Here is a 23,653-nt window from a genome sequence, read left to right on the forward strand (position 1 = left end):
TGGGAATGTTGAAAATTTAAGTTGTGAATAACATGATGCATCAAAAAAATTTACAGAACTAGTTTGAGAAAAAAATAATAACAAATATGTTTTCTTTAATGCAATCCTAACTTACTCACTCAAAAACTCAATATCTCAATATCTCTTTCACTCATTTACACATTCACTTATACAATAACGCACTAACTCACTCACTCGCTCATTAATTGTCACTCACTCACTCACTTACTCACTCACTCACTCACTCACTCACTCACTCACTCAATCACTTACTCACCAACTCACTCTCTCATTAACTCACTCACCCACTCACTCAATCACTCATTCACTAACCAACCAACTCACTAACTCATTAACTCACTTACTCACTCACTCAAAAGTGAGCAAGTTGATTGAAATTCTGCTGAAATGGCAACCAAAACCACAATCAATAGTTTCAGTTGAGTGACCTTAATGAGCTTATACTCAACCAAAGTTCATTCGTGACTCCACCGATATCGCTTCCAATCTATTACCGTCACAAAATCCACTCCCGAATCTCGGTAAACAACTAATCGAATTTCCCCGCAAAGCATTCATCGATCAGCGCTCGAAAGCTCATTCCAAACTCGGTCAAATCATTCACTGACTACTCTCTCTCTCTCTTTCTATTGTGCTCTTCCCCCTCACAATCTAGCCCAAAATCATCCCGGGCAAAATTTGTCAACAATAAAGTTAGCACGCGGGCGGAACCGACCGCCGGTCGATTTGACTGGCAGCCGCCGTGACAGGTCGCAAATTGAGCGAAAACTGAAACGCGTGGTGGCCAGACGCGATATCAATCTCGAGACGAATCGGATTGGGTTGGATGGCGGGCTGGCATTCCGCCGAGCTGTCAAAGATGTTTTTCACGGGGACGAGTCGTTCCCGGAGGGAGTCATCGTTCAAGTTTGAGGTTTTTGGCATTGGCAGAAGGATGAATTGGATTGATTTCTGGAAAGAAGGAATTTTTGAGGTGCTGAATTCTGGGAAATGTTTTAATAATTTCACATAATAGGAAGTGATTGAATGAGTGAGTGAGTGAGTTAATGAGTTAATGAATGAATGAGTTAGCGAGTCAGTGAATTAGTGAGTAGGTGAGTGACTGAGTGAGTGAGTTAGTGAATGATTGCATGAATGAGTGAGTAAGTAAGTTATTGTGGGTGTGACTTAGTAAGTTAATGAGTGAGTGAGTGAGTGAGTTAATGAGTGAGTGAGTGAGTTAGTGAGAGAGTGAGTGAGGTAATGCGTGAGTGAGAGAATGTAAGATTTTTAATGAGTGAGTGAATGAGTTAGAGAGCGAATGTCTAAGTGAATGAGTTAGTGAGTAAGTGAGTATGAATTTGATTAAATAGGTTGACCTTTTCGTCGCATGATTATTTTGCCAATAAAGAAAGTTTGCAACACAATTCCGCATTCAATGGCAAGTTTTGCCATGCACTTGATCAAATTACTCCCGGCAATCCGGTGAACGGAAAAAGAAAATTTCTTCATCATCGTTGTCAATCGCATTCATAGAACGCAGCTTAGAGAACAAAAAAAAATCTCTCTTCCTAGAAGAGATGATATTTCGCACGCCAAGTTTGCCTATTTGGAATAATTGGACAGAGGCTCCATTCAACCAATTTCTCCAGCAGTCCACTGAATGGCTCATCATCCCAGAGTATGTGTGTATGAACTTAAGCTTTTCCTGCTGAGAAACGGGTAAAAAATACGGCAAAATGCAGAAATCCTTCAAAGTTCTCCAAGTTTGACGAACTGGCAAAAAAAAGCAAAAAAAAAATACCTTCACAAAGAATGGCAAAACTAAAGCAAAAACCGAGTAGAAAGGAATGCCGTTGCATTTAGAGGGAAAAGCCGGTCCTCGAGCGGAATTCAGCCTCAATGAAGTGTGAAAATCTGCATTTCCCGCTCACACACTATCGCACTGCTCGTCGACTGCCGACGACTGTTTGAACAGGAGGTCATTGTTAACGGGAGTGGTGGTCGTTAAGGTAGAGGAAGAAGTAGAGGGACACTACTTGTCCAAGACTTGCCGGAAACAACACCCCGGCGAGGACAGCTTAACAGACGGGTAGTTTTATTTGATGATGAGAAGCCAACACGGAAAAAAATCTTAACAAAAAAAAACATGAAAAAAAACTAAGGTTCTTTATAAACAAAATTCTATGCAATGCTATGCTTGAAAACTAACTTGGATTTCTAAGAGAAAACACGCTCACCCAAGATATTGTTTAACAAATTTCTACGGAACGAAATTTACTCGGTAAAGAGATTTATTATTTTCTTACTAATTTTTACTTACTTCGTCAAACTTCCACAAAAATATTAGTTCTAAAGAGTAGAGTGACAATAGGTCCAAAGACAAAAGTTCGAATGACGAAAGGTGGAAGGACATAAAGTTGAATTACAAAAGATCGAAAGACAAAAACTCGAAAGACAATAGGTCGAAAGTAAATATGTCGAAAGACCAAAGGTCGAAAGATATTAGGTCTGACTCTTGTTCATTTGAATGTCGACTTTTAAGAAATTGTCAATAATTATCGACAACTTATACGACAAAAATCATAATTATACAATTTAAAGGTAATTTTGATGTATTCCGAAATTGTATTTTAGCAATAATATTTTTTTAACGCTTTTCTCTCATTTTTTCCGTGTAAACCGTGTCTATTCTCCTCCTTCAAACAAAAAAAAAAAAAAAAAAAAAACGAGGTGTCGGGAACTAGGCCAGCGTCTGCGAGTTGAAGCCCGTCGTCGTCGTTGGTCGATTTTGATGACGGTTGTCCTGAACGCCGAAAGATCAAAGCGATTCTCTTACTTCACATGCTCACAGTCACAGTGAGCACAGGAAGCCGGTGCGATGATTGATGTCGACTCGACTCTTGTGAAAATGAAGGGAGAAGGGAGTGTTGGGGGGTTGATGACGACGTTTTGTTCAGTCAAGTGGAGATGATTCCGGTGCGATGTTGTCCTTGGATCGTGGGGATTGCCATTTGCAGAAGGGAGTTTTGCAGAGTGGAGGAAGGGATTGAGTCGTTTTTGCCCGATTTAGAGAACACATGTTTGTATCATTTGTGTCACGTGGAGAGAGGATTGACAACTGCATTGACGTGTGCTGGAGGGTTTCTGAAGGTCGTACTTTTATGCTGTTGTATATTTTAAATTAATTTATTCATTCTTGAATTTACCTAAATAAATGCGAGATCGATTTAAATCACTTTTCTTAAAAGGACTATTTGTTTACTTGGACTAACTCGAATCAAATATCCTTTAACTGATACCTTCAAAATAACGCAAAAAAGTAAATAAATTGATTTGTACTAACTTTTTATCTTTTTTCTCTCTTTGCAGGTAAATAACTGATGGCCTAGACAAACTACCCAATCTTTGTTAAAAGTAAAGTATGTATGTCAACACTTTTTTGCAAAAAAAAATGTTTGAATTTGCGTCTTGTGTTTAAAACAATTCAAATGTTTTTACTACTGCTGAAAATGTTTCAAAATTTAATGTGTTGTGTTGTCATTACACAAATAGAAAAATGAAAATTTCCTAAATGATTTCACCTCAAGTCATGCATTTTTCTTTTTTTATATTTTTTGCTTCGCTTACTCAGGAAGGGTTATGAAATACCTCGAAAAATAAACTTCTTGACTAATCTTCCGAAAAAAATGTCTTAGCGTTTGGAGGTTGACAACAGATATGCACTTGATTTTTTCAGTGTTGGCTGAATAAATTGTGTCCGGATTTGTCTAATTCGGTCCAGTTTTTGACCCTTTAGCTTGGTATTGAAAATTTGTAAAGATTGATTTAGTTATTCAATAGTTATTTAAACCAATAATTTTGGTACTAGCACTTTTAGCCTTTTTTGGATGCAGTTGAAAACCATTTTAAGACCTTACATTAAGGCTTTGTGAAATACAATCAGGAAGCTTATGCGTTTTTTTTTTAATTATTAAAGTTTTCTTAAATTGGTATTTTTATTTAACAATCTATCTTTGAGTTTGAATTTTACAGGGACATTACACATTAAATAATTCATCCTCATCAATTAACAAATGTTCAATTTGTTTTTTTCTTTTTCACTGTTCAATAATGTGGCAATGTAACCTAAACATAAAAATAAAATAAAAATAATTGAACTTCATTGCACAGTGTTCTGAATAATTATGCAATTTGGGAGCTTTGGTGTCTTCATAAGAAATGAGAAAATGGGAAGAGCCAACTTTTGGCTGGTTCACGATTAAGGGTTTTTTACATCGAATTTTTCTGCAAAATTTTTGGTCTTTTTTGTTTTTTTTTTTAGAAAGTTGTTGGCTATGTTAATTTTATTTATTTTTTTATTTAATTTTCTACGACCTGATTTAGAAAAAAAAATCAGAAATTATAGAGGTTTAGAGAAAAGTCTCAAATTTAGATTTTTAATCTTAAGTTTTAAAATTGCATTCTTTTAACTCTAAAATGGTTGTAATTTTTGACTATAAACTCCAAATGGAATAGTCAGAAAAATATAATTGTTTTTCAGATCTCTAAAACTGCCCAGAACATCATTTTTCTCTTGATCTTAACTCTGAAAAGCTACGTTCAAAAAATAAATTTCTGAAGCTTTGCTAAGATGCTTTCTCTTAATTTGGTCATTTTTTAGAAGACAAAAAATCCCGAAAATATTCCTGAAAAAAAAAAGATTTTTGAAAACACCCTTAGGATGTTGCAAATATTTTTTTAAGTTTATGTCCCTCGACTCTGACCTACGTCGAGGGTAGGGGGGGGGGGGGATAAAAAAGTTTTAAAATTGAATCTACGAACCACTGTTTGATCATGTAAATAAAACAAGTGTTTAAAAATGCATTGTACACCTGTCCAGTTATTTTGCAATCATTAGTTTCCAAAATATCTAATTATTGATGAAATTATTTTTTTTGTCAAAAAATATTTGCAATGGTCTAGCTGTGAATCACACTAACTTAAAAAAATACGAATTTTCAACCATGCCAAAAATTGATTCTTTAAATTTGCAACAACTCTACGGATCTTCTGAAGAATCCACTTTCCTCTTAATTTGCGAGTGGTCCAGCACTGTGCATAGCAATAAAATCTAAAAAAAAATGCCTAAGTTTTAGAATAATGAGGAAAAAATCACAAAAATTTAAATATTATGTGCCGTTTCTAGATCATTAATTTTGTTTTAATACGAAAATTGCTCAAATCCGAGTTAAATAAATTAATTTACAAAATTTAATCAGCACCAGTTTTCAATATGTTTTTTTTTTGTCTTTAAAAAATGTATTGGCGATACTTAAGATAAAAAAAAATCACATTCATGTTTCTTCTTCTATACATGATTAATTGTGGTATATTTCAAGCTATTGTAAAGATAATGCGTAAAAATATTTGTGTTTTTTGAATTTTATATCAAAAATAACAACAACGTTTAATGTATTAAAAATGTCTGATTACCGCATTTTGCTCTTTTGTCTTCAAATAAATTTCTTAAGTTGTTAATTTTGCATTAAAATATTAAAATATCGTTTAAGAACAGACACATAATACCTAAAGTTGCTAACGACGAATAAATATCAGTTTGTTTCCAGCTTTTTAATGATAAACAATGGTCTTTTCGAGGTCATAGAAAACGTTGTTATAGTTTGGTGATGCTGCCTCTATGATTTCTTCGTGAAACTACACAATATTTCGCCACATTTTATAGGAGTTTGCTTTATAGCATGCTTTAGTCACTGGGAATGATTTTATGCCATAATTTATTCTAATCAAAACACTTGTACAAAATAACTGAGAACATCTTTTACAGCGTATTTTTATTGATGCCTGCTATAATTTGCTGTCTTCTAGAAAAAATAAACTTCCTTGCTCAACCGTGCTATAATCACCGCCAAACACGAAAGTTTGTACTAGTTCAGCTGAATCTAGTACTTCACTTCAGGCTGCAATGGGGAAACCCTCTGAACTTTCCCCATTCGATTTCCCCATTCTAGCAATTTTTCAGAGAGAAAGAATTTTCCATCACCCTCCCTCTCTCTTGCGTTCATTGCGAGCGGGAGCTTTCGAAAGCCCCAAGTTTTGCACAGCAATTCTCTCCTATCTGATTTTTATCTTGCTTTGAATTGAGAGAAAAGCTTTCTCGTTGGTTTTCCTTCGAAGCTTCAATGAGTTCAAGTTTTCTTAAATAAAAAAGCTTGCTTTAATTTTAAGATATCCCTTGCGTTGAAACATTTCACAATGTTATGATCGTTTCTTGTTAAATTTGGTTTAAATAAAATCCGTCACTTTTCAATACAACTTCCTTCTTCCAAGAATTCTTGACGTGTATGGTAAACAGTACCCATAACAGGGAAGTATTTCCAGATCACCCCGAGGCGTGCTCTCAATTTATTCTAATTAATCCCTAATTAGAGTGGCTTATCCCCGCACGCCAGATTTTGTCGACACGTGCGCGCTCAAGCTTCATTCTAAGACGAACCAATAAGGGGGAAGGGGTGGGAAAACTCTTAATTGCATGTTTTTCCTCCATCGTCAATGGCGAATCCGATTCCAGCCAGCGATCCCCTGCAGCCTTCAAAGAAGGCCGCAAATTCCTTCGCCGCTTTCTAATTAATATATTTAATTACTGTCTCGATAAATAAACAAGTTTTCCCCCCTTTTTCTTTCAAGACCAAAACTGTTTTCACCCTACGATGGCAAAGTGGCATTAATATTACATTTGAAACTTTTAACACGCCATCGCTGTGACCGTTCAATTTTCCCCGTCCAGAAGAGCGATGGCTCAACAAGTGTTTTCCGGGTGGGGGGAAAAACTATATGACTAACGAGCGCACCTCTAGCTAAAACTCCCCCTCGCCGTTGTTAGCGAGATTATGAAAAGGAAATTTTCTTCCTCATTTTTCTCGAGCACGCTCTTCAGCGTTCGGAAAGTCGCACGCACGACAGAGCACCTTTTTGTTCTGGGAAGAAAGAGTGAAAACTTTTTTTTTTTTTTGTTTCCGAACCCGGCGTCGTCAACTTTGCAAGAAAAGTATCATATATTTGAGCGGGAAAGTTTTCGTGAAAATTGCTACTGTTGTTCTTGGCACAAGAACAAGCAAGCAAGGTTTGAGGGGTGCTAGGCGAAAATTGCATACTCTACTCGGTTTGCACACGCCACGCAGGGTCAGCAAGTTGAAACGGGCTTGGGGAAAGGTTAAGCACTTTGACACATTTTGAAGCAATTTTAAGAAGTGGTGTGCTGAATAGATGCTCTGGAAACTTTTGTTCTGGAAATTTCGTAGTGTGATTTAATAACCGAGTTGGAACAAAGGGAGAACTTATCACTAATATTTTAAAAATAGTTGAACTACACAGTAAAAAAAATCATGGTAATATTATATCTAGAGATGGGTCTACTTTTGTGTCAGAAAAAAATGTGTAATTTTACCTCTGACAATGTGTAATTTTACCCCTTTTTTGTGTAATGTCACTTTTTCTGTCTAAATTGAAGTAGAACGACATCATAAAAGTGGTAATATTTAACCTCCGGACTTTAAACCTTCCATTTTAAGACATTCTTTTGCTGTGTACATTAAAATTAATAACAATTAAAATTGATATTTACAGTCATTGTTATTATATTTGAATGAAAAAAGCGTTTTAAGATGCACAACAGCAAATTGCCTTGGCTTTGAAATCTTTAGTTTGAAAAAATCAAACTTTTCACGAAAGTAATCATGGTAATATTACATCTGAAAAAGGATACAACTTTTATGACATAAAAAATTTGTAATTTTACTGCTGAAAAAGTGTAATATTGCCGTTTTTTTGGTGTAATGTCACTTTTACAGTCTAATTTGATGTAAAATTACATCATAAAACAAGTAATATTTAAGCATCCAATATTACACCTTTCCAAATATCAAAAAAAAAAACTGTGTGAATCAAAATTTGACCAAAAATTCAAAATATTTCTGAATAAGCCCAAATATGTACTTAGAATGTTTGATTTTTAGTATTGTGATGCAGTGATTCGATTTTTTTCGTTGCCCAATTGGAAGGAAATAAAAAAAACTATTTATATTTCAAGCCCCAACGAATCCTTTTGCAGATTTCAGTATTCCCTCTTTACTGAAGGACCTTCACAATTCGTCATGATATCATGCAATTAATTCAATTTATAATTTTCATGACTTTTTTAATTGAAAATGTTCAATCAGCAAGCACAAGGAAAAGTTATCAATTTAATTATGATTCGTTGTATTTTTAATTCTAACAATATTCATAAATAAACAAAAATCCTTACTCTTGAAGGAAATGGTTTATCGATATAGTGCCTTCATCAAAGAAGTAGGTATGATTAAGGACAACATCGAACAAAAATTTAAATGTGGATTTTTTTCTGTTTTTTAATCTCGTTTTTATCACATTTTTCCCATATTAGGTAACTTTTGTGAAAAAATCAAAAAAAAAAAAATGTATTAAAAAATGTTATTGAAGAGCTGAAAAAAATCCAGCATTTTGCTATTTGAACTTTATTGATTACTAAAATTAAAAATAAGATATTTTTGGCAATATCTTCAGTACTAATACTCCGATTTTCAATTCTTTAAAAAAAAATTCTACTCAATTTGTACTCTTTTCAGTAAAAATAATTACTTTAATTATAAGAGCTATAAAAAAATTAGAATTTAATTGCCATTCAAACGATGAAAGCGGTGTTCATCTACTAGTTTTCATCTACTGAGTTTTATAAGGATGAATACAAATTATTTAAAATTTTAATGAAATTTATTTTATTAGAATTATAAAAAAAAAACGTTGGAATGGAAATGAAATTCTGAAATTTTGGAGAAAGTCACTTTTTATTTTACGAAATTGGATATATCTTTGCTTATATTGAACCAAAATAGATATTTTTTATGGAAAATGTTCAGAAAACTGTTCTCTACAATGTTTTAAAATGTCATGGAATAATATGGCCGAAGATTGAAAAAATAATGTTGGGAAGTTGGGAACCTTTTTGGTAATAAATAGCTTTTAAATGAAATACTCTAAGTTCTTTTAATTTTAATCTTTTAAGCTCGAATTAGTATCCGGGCAATATGTTGCTATATTTTCATGACAAATTGTACAAAGAAACGGTTTTTATTCGGTCGTTTTTTAGGTTTCCAGCTTGGATTTTGAGTTTATTTCAAAGAAAGCTAGAAATCTGTTAAATTTTGGTTAGAAACTTGTTATGTAAGGTCCAATATGTAATTTAGAGTCTCTTGAGGCACATTCATAAGAAATTTGATGAATATGAACATGACCCCATCGATTTCCATCGACTTTTCTGAAGAAAAATCCTATGAAATCGGAAAAAAATATACTAAAACAAAGTTGCTCTAGACCCCCGACGAATTATTTTGCCGGACCCCGCAAAATGTCGGAAAAGAGCCCTTCTTTCATGGTGCCAAATATCAGACTTGCCGATTTTTTTATCTGAAGTTTGTTCTAGGAAACACACCGTGGCTAAAACAAAAACTTTTGTGCATTTGATTTTTTTTTTTTTTGAGATTTTATTATTTTTTTCATTTTCGAACAATTTATAAACATAAAAAAAAGAAAAAAATGAATCAATCAAAAAGGTTCTAATTCCCTAGAGAATTCTTGTTGACAGCAATAAATTTTCTGGAATTCCATTTTTTTTAGAATTTTCTTGTTTATTTGGAAGAAACATTATATCAATGTCAAAAGCTGGTTTTTATCATTAGTTTGTCCCATTCAAACTTCCACACAATTTTTTGAGCTGGTTACACAGAAAAGCCATCACACATCTGTATCTTGAGAAGGAATGATCGTCTTGCTGGCTTTGGCAAATTAGTACTGTAGATGATAATATTCATCTCGGAATGGTGACAGTTTTTGAGTGAAAAAGGGGTAATTTTATATCAGGAACTCGTAATTTTTTGTCAGTTTCTGGTGAATTTTCATCAGGTTCACATTTTCACACTTTTTCAGGGAAAATTACCCATAAAAGGCAATATTCAACCAACCAAACTTCACCTTCCAAATTTTATTTTTTCTCTGTGTATTTGCAATGAAAAAATCCTTACTTTTAACTTTTTTACACTATACATAAAATTTCTAAAATACGTATTTTTTTAACATTAGAAACATTGTGACAAGTTTAAGAAAAAACATGACATTTTTGCGTTAAATTGTAGGATGGTGCAATTTCCGGCAATTGAATTTTTTGAAGCATGTTTTTTTAATCTAAAATATTCTCAAACAAAACACCACAAAAATCTAACATCTCAAACAAAACATCACAAAAATCTAATTTTCAATCGAACATGATTTTACTCATTTTTTGATGAAGTGCAACGATTTCAAGTTTTGTGCTGTTTTTTTTTTTTTTTTTATTAAGGTTCATTTCTTGCCATTAATGTAAGACTATGTAAGAAACGCTGAATGGAAATTTGATTAACTTTGGTGATCAAAATGCTGTTTGCTGAGTTATTTGTTTGAATAAGGTGAGTTTTTTAAGTCCCATCTTATTATCCCTTATTTTTCAACTGGCGATACATCGGATACTATTGGTTCGATTTTTTATTTTCAAAATTGAAACTTTATTTGTTCCCCTCGGAAATGTTTACGGGTACACTACACGCGAACATTTTTTTATTTACCTTTTTTACGGAAATTGTCATAACTCTGAATACAAAACAGTTAGACTCCCACTTTTAGCATTAGGTCCTGTAGAAATGTTATGCAATGTCAATAAGACCTAAATTTATTCGATTATTTCAATAGTTTCTTCAAAAAGCCAAAAAAAAAACTGGCGAAAATAACTATTTTGGTGACACTGAGATAAAAGCCAACTTCACAAATTTAAGAAATATTCTTATCATAAATTAACTGTAAAAAAGTTTTTTCCTTATAAACTCTTTCTTAAATTAAATTGGTAGGGTAAGGAAGTAAGTTTTCCTTTTTGCTACTAAACTTGTAAACAACACAAACTTTTAATTATCCAAAAACACAGTCAATGTAACCATTTGCGATACAATCAACCTCAGAACAAGTGAATCAATGCCAACACAGCAGCAAAAAAAAAAGTTTACAAGACGTTCTTCCCTCACCCATTTCCTACCCACTTAAAAAAAAAAACACGCCGTACATTCCCATTCAACATGCACACAATAAACCGACGCCGCCGCCGGCGTCCCCTCAACGGCGTCGCTTGTTTTAACTACAAGTTCGGAAATCGACAAACTTTTAATTAAAACCAGCACACGCCTACTGCCGTGTTCTTCGAAAAACTTTTCAGCGTGCATTCCTTGGTCGACTCAAAGTGAACACTTTCACTCTCTTGTGAGGAACACTCGCGAGAGTGAGTTCCGATTTGTTATGGTGCTCACCAAAGGTGCCCATGAAGGTCGTCGTCGTCGTCGGAGGAGGAAATGTGTGTCACTGTGTCCTCGCTGCGGCGGCATGACCACGGTTAACAGCGATAACAGTGCGAGGACTCACCGGGTGAGAGCGAGTTCCTCGCTGAGCGTGAGTTCCCGGGGATGAGTTCCCGTACGGAGCAGCTGGGTAGGAGGAGTTCCTCACTTCAGTTAGTTGAATGCGGCGCGTGCACGTGGTCGGTCCGGCGTGGTTCGCGCGGAGAGTCTCGAAAACGACTGTTGTGAGTTGTGGAGTTCGCGAAGGATTTGGAAGCACTTTTTTTCGGTTTTGGATTTCGAAAACGACTACAACGACTGACCATAATCTGATTACACACACATTGCATCCGGGGGTTCCACGTGGAGCCGGTGGTGGTCATCTGTTGGATTCGGTCGGTAGTCTTTTCGCTGCAAGGATCAGCTGCTAGCAAAGCAAAAGGATTACTGGGCGGAGGAAAAAAAAGGATTAAGGGGAAGTTCGTGTGCGCAACTTCTTGGGTGCGGCGTGCAAAATTTAATTGAATATGTGTGTTGAAGGTGGGGCAGCCACCCCGCAAGCCTCGTATCAGTGCATGAGATCGTGAAGCTTTTCCGTCTGTTTTTTTGTTCCTTGTGGTGCTTTCTTGGGCTAGGGGTGGCATGCCCAAGCCGGAGCTCTCGTCGGAAAGCTCGAAGCTGCTGGTGCGATGAAGCTGAATGTGTTTGCATGGGCGGAATTTGTAATGTGCTTAATGGTTTCACGAGCTTTGGCCGCCGCACCACCTTTGAAGTTCAAGTTTTGGCCCAAAGTGTTGTACTTGACGACGTCAACGATTACGACTACAAGGACAACGCAAGGATACTCCGCGTCGCCGCCGCTCCCCCTCCTCCAGGACTGGTGACTAACCGTCCTGCTACTGCTGCTGCTGCTGTACTTTTGCTGCCATCATCACGTTCAGCGTTCGGAAGTGATGGTAGATCCACTCAAGATCTTCTGGGTACTCACAAACAGCACGTATCTAGGTAAGCAGCGAAATGGTCCCTTAAACGGCGATTCACGCGCCGCGCGATTACCGTGGACAATTTCGCAATCGTCCCGGTTTTATTGGTTCACAGCTATTCAAGGAGAAACTTTTGCCGTCAGTAATGGACATCAACATCGCCTCACCCCACCCAAGCTTTCTGGGCAAAGTTGATCCAATTCTCCGCTATCTATAGATTCCGGGAAAACATCGAAAGTTTGTTTGGGACGATCCGGAATTGGACTTTGCTGGAGTGGAAAAGTTGGCTCGTTATGCAGACACACACAAAGTCGATAACGATGTTGGTCTATTTGGGGTGTTGAACAGGCACCACGGGTTTGTTCGAGTGATGTTCAGGCCCTTCCTTTGTTAGCGTGTTGGAATTAGGGCGAGTTTGAAAACATTTCAGTTAGGGCTTATAAAAGTTAAATTATTCATATTTTCAGTACTTCATTGAAAAAAATAAAGGGATGAATATCTCAAGCTTCTAAAAATTCTAATTTTTGGGAGCTTGCTTGTGTTATCATTGAACGTGGTCATTAACTTAGTGACAATGGATTTCTGTCACGTTTTATGACATCGAGAAACTGGTGTTGATTTAAGGTTTAGACATTTGAAAATTTGAACATTCAGAAGGAACTGACTGTTTTGACAAGTTTTAAGGAACTATCTTTTTTTATTAAAAACTTACTAAATCCACCTATGTTGTTGGAGCCTTCCTCACTTATTATCAATAATGGCTGATATGATGGAATTGTACAAAAATTTCATCTATTTTTTAGTTCAGGAATAAAAAAGTACATAAATATCACTTAGGTGGGCATATCTCGGAACAGGGTTGCCAGATCTTCAATGTTTTGAACTCGTTGGAAAGGTCTTCTGATAACCTAACCAACGATGGGTCGAATGATGGATCCGGACATAGCTTACATACATTTAAGTGAGATCCGGCTTCAAAAAAGTACATAAATGTCACTTAAGTGGCCATATCTCGAGACAGGGTTGCCAGATCTTCAATGTTTTGAACTCGTTAAAAAATAAAACAAAAATATAAAAATTAAAAAAAAAAATAAGCCATAGTCCTAACCTTTGAATGCAAAAAGTGCTTTAAAATGCATTTTACACTAGTTCAGTTGTGTTGCAATCATTAGTTTTCATTTAAAAAAAACTTGACGAAACAACAAAATATAGGGAAAAAAACTTTTTACGATACTAAACATCGAAAATATTCAAAAAATCAATGACAAAAACTTTTAAAAAATTTGTACCAGCCTTACTTAAGAAAAAATATATTTTAACAATTGTTGCCAGCACCATTACAAAATATTAAGCACTTTATGATACATTTTTCTTCAAAATTTGTCAAGCCTTCGTTTGAAATTTGAAGCAAAGTTTTTTTTTAATTGTGGAAGATTAACCACCTCAACCTAAATCCGATACAATAGTTCAATATTCTTTGTTCACAAAATCTTCAGAATATCTTCACACAGAGCTGATAAAACTTAAAAGTTGCTTTAAAACCGAAGGAAAAGATTGAAAAAAAAAATAAAGCAAGACTCGTACTTTTCTACATTAAAGCTATCGGAAAAGTGAAACAAGGTTTTAAAAGGCCAAATCGATACATTTACTTGTTAATTGGACCACAGACCATTGTTTTTTGGCATTGACAATTTAAAATTTTGAGATTTTCTATTTTTTTAGCTGTTTTTGTGAAAATATCGAAAAAACTGACTTTTTTCATAAAAATGCCCAGGCAACATGGTACACGATTTTTCCGAAAGTTTTCATGTATGAAAGAGTTGTTTCTAACATGATTATCTATCATTTTAGAACTGAGCACTTTGATTTCCTTGACTTCGTATTTTTTGGGACACACTTATAAATATGTTCTAAAAATTGTTCACAAAGTACCATATTTTTTTCGAAAATACTCAAATTTTCATAATGTGTAGTATGGGTAAGCATTGATTTCTTTGACTTCGTATTTTTTGGGAAACGCTAGTAAATATGTACTCAAAATTGTTCACAAAATACCATTTTTTTTTCGAAAATACTCAAAACTTCATAATTTTCAATATGGATAAGCACATTGATTTCCTCGACTTCGTATTTTTTGGGACACGCTATAAAATATGCACTCAAAATTGTTCACAAAATATCGTATTTTTGCGAAAATACTCAAATTTTCATAATTTGCAATAATTTGCAAACAAAGCAAAACATATACATTTTTTGAGAGTTTTTTTTTTTGAAATTAGCAAAATTTTCACAAAATACAGTATTCTTTCAAAAATACTCAAATTTTCAAAATTTGCAAATTTGCAACGAAGCGAAATTTTGTTTGTTTTTTTTTTCAATTTATTAAAGCATTTTTGTAAAATATTAAAAATTTTCACAAATTACCAAATTATTTTAAAGAATCCTCAATTTTTTTATTTGCATATGGGTACCAAACAAATTGAAATTTCTTATGCTTTTCAATTTATTAGAGTTTAATTTTTTGGAAAATACCTAAATTTTCACAAATTACCGTAAAATACGAAATATCCTTAAAGTATGTCACGCTCTAGGGTGGATATGGGATATGCAATATGAGTATCAAACGAATTTAAATTTCGTATGCTTTTTCATTCTCTATTCTAAAAACTTTCACAAATTACCGTATTTTTTTCAAAAATACTAAAATTTTCAAAATATGCAATATGGGCGAAATTTTGCAAGCTTCATGCCAACATTCAAATTGTGAATGCTCCATGCACAATTTAGCGTCGTTTGATACCCATATTGCAAATTTTCGAAAAAAATACGCTATTTTGTGAAAATTTCAGCATTTTACACAAAATATACTCATACTCGCGAGAAATTGGAAATTCTCATTAAAATAATAGATTTTTTTTTAGCTAGGGAATTTGAATCAGTTTGTATAATTTTCTGAATATAATTTACCGTGAAACGAGGTGACTTTGACAGGATTGAGATTTTTTCGCAAAATGATGAGTACAAATAAAATACGTACGGAATTGTATTAAATCATACTGCCCGGGGAAGAAGTTTTCATTAACTTTTGAAAAGTTTAAAAAGTTAACTAACTATAATTAAGAAAATGCTGATGAAAAGCATTATTTTCATATTCAATCATTAAATTGTCTTTTATAATAATTTATTTTTTTTAACCCCTTAAGCTTGCCTTGTCCTGTCATCTTTCAAATTATCCAATTTGCTACCATTTACCTCCTAGCAAGTGTTTACCAAAGGTTGAACCTGTCCAAATAATGACAGTTTCCGTTTCCTCGCCCTATTTGTTCACAATATTTGCCCAAGTCAGTCCGTCCCGTCCGTCCATTATGTTATCGGATGTGACTCGCCAACTTGGCCAACATCCGTCCTCGTGTGCCTTTGTATCAAGATGTCAACCTGGCGTGAAAACGTCCCCACCACTTCCATGGGGGGAGGGGGGGGGCACATTTCAAGATTCAGGTGAAGTTAACGTCAACTTTGAATTCTCTCTCGAACATGAAATTGGCTGGGAGGCATTTTAGGAGAGCAGGGTTGCTAGTCGTTATTGTTGGCAGAATCAACCTTTTATCTAGAAATGTCGAAAAGTTGGCAACACTGCTTTCGTAGTTCAATTTTCATAGCATATAAATACGTTTTTGCATGAATATGAGTAGGAAGCCGGCGACAACGACGCCGGTCCTAACATCAGGCTATTCAGGTGAACATGATAAATTGATGCTGCTGGGAAACGAGAGACGCCCAGGTCGAACCAATTTTGGACCAGTTCTCAGGCCTAGCAGCTTCAGTCAGGGGGAAATATTTGAACACATATCTTGTCGTCGTCAGGACATCAGACATCCGTTTGGGGTAGGAAGAAGCAAAAATATATGCCGTAGCTGATAAGCGCACTGCCGGAAAGTGTCTTAACTGACATCAATCACCGTTTAATGAGTTTTGTCTGGTGATGACATGGTCTGTGTATGATGGGGGGAAATGGGGAACATTCCCGGTACTGATTATGACACGGAAGTGCAATCGATATCGACTGGGACGGATATTCGGAAGCGTTTGTCTTCGTCAGATTGAGGTAGATTGATTTTATCATACATAACATACTTTCTGTTGGTGAGGTTTGACGTAACTGGTGTTCAGACTTTATCGTCATGAATTATATCAACCTCTGAGATCGCAATGCTGCAGCAAAACTTTTCAGTTTAAATAACATTCATTTGAACAACTTTCCCCCAAGTCAATTGCATCAAAAAGTGCATCCACTCGAAAACAGCAAATAAAAAATCAACCAAGTTCGCGCTCCCTCCATCAAACTCCGCGAAAGTACAATTTGTTAAACAGATTGAACAACTTTCCCTCCAGCGATTGAAGGTCCCAGTTGCTCGATTCAGCACGATTTTTCCACGAAAGACTCTAGTCATTACAACTAGACTTCATCGGCTGATTGCAAGCTTTGCATTTAACCGTTTTTCGCTGGAAATTTTCTTCCAAAGTCATTTTCTCGGGAGAAAAAAAAACTACCAAAGAGAGTGAGGGAGCGGAAAACTTTTCCGAAACTAACCATCATCGTCGTCGTCCCGGGGATGGAAAACTTTTCCACTCAACTGGACGCCCTGAACTGAGCACACAAGTTAGTGGTTACAACAAGATACATGATTGCACTCTACTAGCAGTCTCTTACTTGTTGGAAATTGTTTTCCGGGAAGCTGACCGCAAATCTTCATTAGGGTGATGCCTTCGGCTTCCCCGGCACAAAGACCTTGACGCAAAATTTTACCCCAACAAAAAAAAAAATCCTCGTCGAAAAACAAACACAAACAGCACCATGTAACGTGTGTGACAACGCCCCAAAAAAAAAAAAAGAAAGTGTGTCTGTTCAGAGCAACCAAATTCGCACCGTCAGCAAAGTGACGAATTGTCGGTTGTTGGCGCCGTAGGGGAAGGTGGGGCAAGACGACCATATGGGGCAAGAGGAACAATCGCTCGTACGGCCGTAATTTTTACAATTTTGATTATTTCCAGTATGAGGAATTGTTGCTAGCAGTGCAATCAACTAATTCTACTACCACGTAACCGCCAAAACGACGTAAACGCCACGGAGCATAAGATTTAATGAAGTTTTTTAAAAACCTTTGTTTTCTTATAATATTTGGAAAGTACAAAATAAGGCTTACGGTTCGTTTTAAGGCTCATTTTATCAAAATCCTATTTTTCCTAGATCAGTAGTGTTCCAACCAATGATTTGCACCTATTAGAAAGTATGATTTAACTTTTGGTTTTTTTTGTTGAGAGCTTTTAGAAATCTTGTTCAGGTGGGGCAAGTGTACCATATGGATTTTTAGTATGGAAAAAATACGAATTTCTGCAACAACATATTTTATTGGGAAATAAATACAAAAAAGTTCTTAAAAACTGATAAACAATTGTTAAAAAAAAAAGTTCCTACAAAATAAAGTGATACTATGAAAATTTACTATTTATCATCTAAGCAATAATTTGTTTTCGTAAAAACGATCAAATTTTTAGTAAAATATTATTATTAAACCTAAAAGTGAAAGAAACGTTTTAAATACATTCTAATCTGATGTTTCAAAGTGATAGCAGTTCACTTGTTAGCAAATTAACATGTTGTTTCATGCATCGTTCCTCTTGCCCCAACGGGTTGTTCGTCTTGCCCCACTAGTTGAGTAGAACGTACGGAAAATCAGAAATTTTAAAATCAATTTTTAACATTGAAAAACAGGATTTTTTCAAAATTTGTTCTGTCAAAGTCTTAGTCAAGACCTGAAATAAGGTGATTATGAAAAAATCCGACAGATGTTTTAACGTTTTAATGGGTTTTAACGAGGATTTCCTTAGCTTGTTACACTTGCCCCACTTTCCCCTAATTCAGTTTTCGAACGGGTTTTTGGGCTGGCAGCAGAAGTCAATTCATGTCCGAGCGTTGAAGCTTTTTTTGCGGGAATGGATGGATGGATACCAGAATGATGCTGGACCATTTGGAGAAGGGGGACAAAAAGGGCTGAGTCAGTGGAATTAAGGAACGGGTTGAAGGGAAGGATTGAAGGCGTTCAAGGCTTTGGAAAGCTTTGTTTGAATACTTTGGAAAATTATACGATCGGATTTGGGGCTTTTGTTTGCTTTCCAAGAGGTGGAAAATAAATCGTAGTCTGTTTGGAATGTATGCAGTATTTGTACTCAATGATAGATTTGAGAGTAATTTTGTCAATGGTGTTTAACTGTTTAATATATCTGATCTCAATAAACATAACACGAAAAATGCCACGGGTACCTTCGGGGATCGAACCCAGGCCGACTGGGTGAGAGGCAATCACGCTTAGCCTACACCACGGGTTCCGATCAAGATTATAATATAAGTGATTTTTAACGGTAACTATTTATCAAACAAAAAAAAAAAAAACATTTGACCATTTTAAGCCGTTTGATATTTTTCATTTGTTTATATGCTAGTAAACTAAAAGTGCCATTTTTTGAGCTACATGGTATGACGGAAGTTTTGTTTTTGACCAAGTTAGGCTGTGGCAAATATTTTTCAAAATGTTTATGTCGCCCTCCCTTCAAAATCAGTCTGAAAAAAAACTACTAAATTTCCATGAAAATAAAAATCTAATCAACTGAAAACAATCTAATATGCATTTTTCTGCATTGATAATCATATTTAGCATGTTTGGGCTTGTTTAAAATTGTTTTGATTTTTTATGAAATTCGAATCTATTGCACAGATTGTCAAAAATGTTTTTATTTAGAATCGAAAAGTACTTTACTCTAATTTTAATAAAACGCACCATTATAAGATAAAATGTATTTCTTTTTTAAATAGCCACCTTTCTTGTTCGTTTTAATTTAATATAAAATCAATCCTCTGAACATTTATTTTTCCGACGTTGTTAATCCGACCTTTGGTTGATGAGAAATGTATGGCCTTGCATGGAAATTACCAAAAATGAGTAAATTTAAGGTGAAACGGGAAGCCAGTTCTTGGACAAATTTTGTTTAACATAAATCAATTTCTGATTTTGCCGAATCACTCTTATTTTTTATCGTTTGCAACAGACTGAACTTGTTTTAGTTACGACGACATTTACTTAAAAGTTCTTTCAAAAACTTGGGTCGTGGTGTCAATATAACGTTGCCTTCCCGTATCACCTTAAATTGTGCCTCCAATTTTTAATCGATGGTATCTTGGAAACCACTGATCACATTTGCAATGGTAAAAAGTGCAACCTGTGTGAAATTTTCTAAACCTGTTTTTTTTATCACGACTGACATTTCAAAAAGGCTTAAATGATTTAACTTTGGAAAGAATAATTACCAAAATTTTTTTCTGGCATAAAATCTGACCACATTTATAAATTAAATAAAAACATTTTATCAACATTTTACAAAAATAATGTTTAAAAATGTATTTCACACCAAAAATATTCCGAAAATAAATATTTTACTTTACTATCAACCCAAAACGAGCATTGCTAATAGTTTCCTCAACACGTCAGAAACCATTGAAAACTTATTTTAAAAAAAAAATGTTTTCGGAATAAATTAAAAAGTTTTCAATAAAAAAAAAATCGAAATATGGTACCGAAATCAGTTTAAAATATAATAAAATTGTGCAAAAAATAGCTTTAACAGCTGTCCCAATTCGTTAAATTTGTCTTGATTCGACCAAGATACCGGATTCTATGGATAAAATATTGAATGTGAACACTTAGGCCGATGCAAATATTTTTCACGGTAGGGGGAGGGGTCAACATCAAATAAAATAAAATGTATAAATATTTAAATAACAAGCCATAGTTACAACATTTTCATGGAAAAAGGTTTTTTTAGTGCATTTTAAACTAGTTCAGTTATTTTGCAATCATTAATTTACAGAAAAAAAACTTAAACATCAAAAATTTCCAAAAATTCAAAAGATTTTTGAATCTAAAAATGTTTTTAAACGCAGGGAAACGCAATTTAAAATGATTTCAGCTAATTTTCATAGAAATTTTGAAGTTTCTTGAAAAAATATTTTTTTGCCCTTCGATTTTTCGGACCTATTTTGAAGGTGGGGATGGGAGGAAAAAATTTAGATGAAATGTGTATCAGCTTTATTCAATTTAAAAAAAAAACAGGTGTTTCAAATGTTTTTTTCTAATGCGTGAAAACTGGGACAAAATAACAAAAAACTTAAATCTCCATGATTTTTGGTTTTGTGGGAAGGGGAGGGGGGGGGGCGGGAACCACCTACTTTGAAAAATCTTTGCAGTTGCCTTTGCACAATTTTTGCACATAAATTGAGATAAAATTACATCGAAAAAGAGTTAAAATTCTACAACTGCTAAAATTTTGTTTGATTTTTTTGTGTTTAGAAGGTCATTTTGAGCAACTTTTGTTTTACGAAAAAAAAATAATTCTATTTTATTTTTAGTATTTTAATTCAGATTTATCTTCTTGATTTAAAGTTTGTTTTTAATAGTATTTGGCCAATTCTACCATCCCCTATCAATTCATTTTGCATTTTTAACCTTTTTTATGTTTTTAGAGTCACTTTTTAAATAACTTAAAGTTTTTTTAACCTACAAGATGTTTCACCAGCAAAAGATATAGGAGGCGAAACACGCAAAAGAAAATAAATTTCGAACTTTTCAAAAAAATCAGCAAAAGATTTGTTGGGAATCTCTTTGTTAGCATTACGTAAATTTATTAATTTTTTGCTTTTTTTTTCAAACATTGTTCTTTTAAGCAAAATGACGGACAGAGTAGTGAAATTAGTGTTCCACCAAATAATCCAGAAGATGATTTTTTTAGTTTCCTTTTACCGATTTTTCGTGCATGCCAAGTTCAATTTAGATTTTTTTCTTTTGATAAGCACCAAATGATTTTCTTGATCTTCTATCGCTGGTCTTGTCTATAGATTAAAAAGGATTTTTTTAAATAAACAAAATTATTTGTTTTGAAAATATCCTTGAAACTTCAGTTTTCTTTGTCTCCCCCAATTTTTTATCGACGGCAGACAATTTACATATTTTTAATGTTTTCATAAAAAAACAATATTACAAGAAAATTTTAGTCAAAGAACGAATTCACTATGTTTGTCAACATTGTATTACCATTCTATACGATCCTTCCAGCCCAAAGCCTTTCTCCCTTAGAATCATAAATCGAAAAGCACTTAACTAAATCCCCCTTTTCACGACTGTTTAAATCAATTCCACACCGCTACTGCTACTGCCTACTGCCACCAAGTTATGCAAATGAGTTTTCCCTCTCGCCGAAAATAACTGCTAACAAATTAACCCTAACCTCAACCGATTTGCGTTAATGTACATTGTGAGCGCAACAGCAAAAAAAAAAGAAGAGAGAAAAATTTCCATTATTCACACTGTGTGGAAAACCCTTTTTCGGTTTTCCAAGCTCACACACTTGGTTTAATGTACTTTTTTTCCTTCTCGTTTTTTCTCACTCCTTGTACCCGGATGAGGTGCCAGGTTGCGAATTTCATTGCTGCTCGGCTCATAAATTTACATAATCTACTAAATATTTATTCCTTCACTTGCAAGCGTGCCGTGGGTTTCGGACCGAATGTGGTTGGAAACCAGGGTCTGAGTTTGTTTTTTTTTCGAGGTTTTTTTGAACATTTTTTTGTGAGATTTTTAATTCAAATTTATTTTTATAAAATAGAAAATAATACAGTGTATAAGATTCAAGAAATTTTTTTCTCAGTTTCAAGAAGTCTTCAAAGCAATTTTATGTTTCAGGCATAAACAAGGAAAACAAATATTTTAATGGGTATGAGAAAGGTGTGACATCCCTACTAAATGATCAGAATCACACTTTTTTTCCTTCTCGATCCAAAAAGTTAGGAAAACACGTGGTTGAGGTGGGGTGCGAGGCAGGTTGAGCGTAAATAAACTTCCGTAAATGATTACTCCCCAAATGCTGGCGAGCGCGCGATAAGAACCTCAGCTCTTTCTCTCGCTTCGGGAAGCTTTTGGGCAAATATGATGCGGAAGGACCTGCACCAGGAACCTGAACACCACACATATGAATTTCAAGCTTTTTTTTTGTGGGAGGACGAGGCAAATGTGGAACAAGCTGGAAAAGCACCAAGTAATGGACCACAAATAGCCGGGATCTATCTTCCCCAAATTGCAACCGAATAAATTCTGGCACTGGGAAAACTTATTCCATGCGGTTGCAGTGATTAAAATTTAATCAACTGACCAGACACCACCAGCAGCAGCAGCGGTCTGGGTTTGGACCAATTTGTGAAATGAATGTTTCTGAGGGGGGGGGGGGGGAAATAAGGATAAACCACGTCCCGGCGACCAGGACGACGACGTCGCAGACGACGTGACTTATTACGAAAAATGTAAAAAAATGTCCGAAAAATGAAAGCTAAATATTGCGAGAAATTTTCCGCAGTTCGATGACGAAGCGAAAAATGAGGTCCGTGGCGATAATTAACTGGCTGCAGGCTGCAAGATGGTAATGGAAGGAAATGAAAAATTTGAGCTTGGACGTGATATTTTTAATTAAAAAATGGAAGATGGATTTTTTTTGGGGTTTCGTTTTGTTCTGAAGGAAAGTGATAAGAACAGCGTTTGTCTTTTTTGCTACAGGAATGATTTGAAATTTGATGGATTGGGAAAAAAACGACAGCAAGAAAAATGGAGCAATAAAATTACAGTTTAACAATTTTGTATCATTACAACTCAGCATCAAACAATCTAAAAGTATTTTTGAAGCAATGTAAATTTAGTTTCTATTTCATTTAGTTTTTTTTAAAGGGAAAATTCTACTTTTATCAGCAGTGACAAAAATTTTAACGCTTCACTAACTAATCTTTTTTTATATAAGTACTTAAAAACGCTATAAAAAAATAAAGTTTTATTGGGAATGGGTTTGGAGGACTGCATTTCAAATGATGCATTAAAACTTTTTGATTTTTTTTTTCATTTTACGTGGGACTTGTCATTTTTTTCACTTTTCTGTTCAAAAAATTCTGTTTGAAAATATAGCTACACATTAAAAGTATAAAAATACACCATCTTCACGAAATTTCAACCGGTGAACATTACTAAATTTGGCCACAATTGACCGATAAACCTTGAATTTTATTATTGTTTATAAATCTGCCAATTTTCAGTAAAAATTGTTAATTTTGGCAGATGGATTACCAATTTCTAAAATTAATGTTTTAAGATT

The 23,653-nt window shown here is 34.5% G+C and overlaps 1 protein-coding gene across 1 annotated transcript in view; it reads left to right on the forward strand.

Moving 5' to 3' along the window:
• Nucleotides 1-11,601: 11,601 nt before the first annotated feature.
• Nucleotides 11,602-23,653, forward strand: part of LOC6050285 (neural-cadherin) — a 103,884-nt gene continuing 91,832 nt past the window's right edge. The window contains exon 1 of the mRNA XM_038253578.1: nucleotides 11,602-12,434. Within this exon, the coding sequence (XP_038109506.1) occupies nucleotides 12,383-12,434 (52 nt within the window). The 5' untranslated portion in view covers nucleotides 11,602-12,382. The remainder of the gene's footprint in view (nucleotides 12,435-23,653) is intronic.

The sequence above is a fragment of the Culex quinquefasciatus genome, chromosome 2, assembly GCF_015732765.1.
Source record: "Culex quinquefasciatus strain JHB chromosome 2, VPISU_Cqui_1.0_pri_paternal, whole genome shotgun sequence".
Classification (NCBI taxonomy): domain Eukaryota; kingdom Metazoa; phylum Arthropoda; class Insecta; order Diptera; family Culicidae; genus Culex; species Culex quinquefasciatus.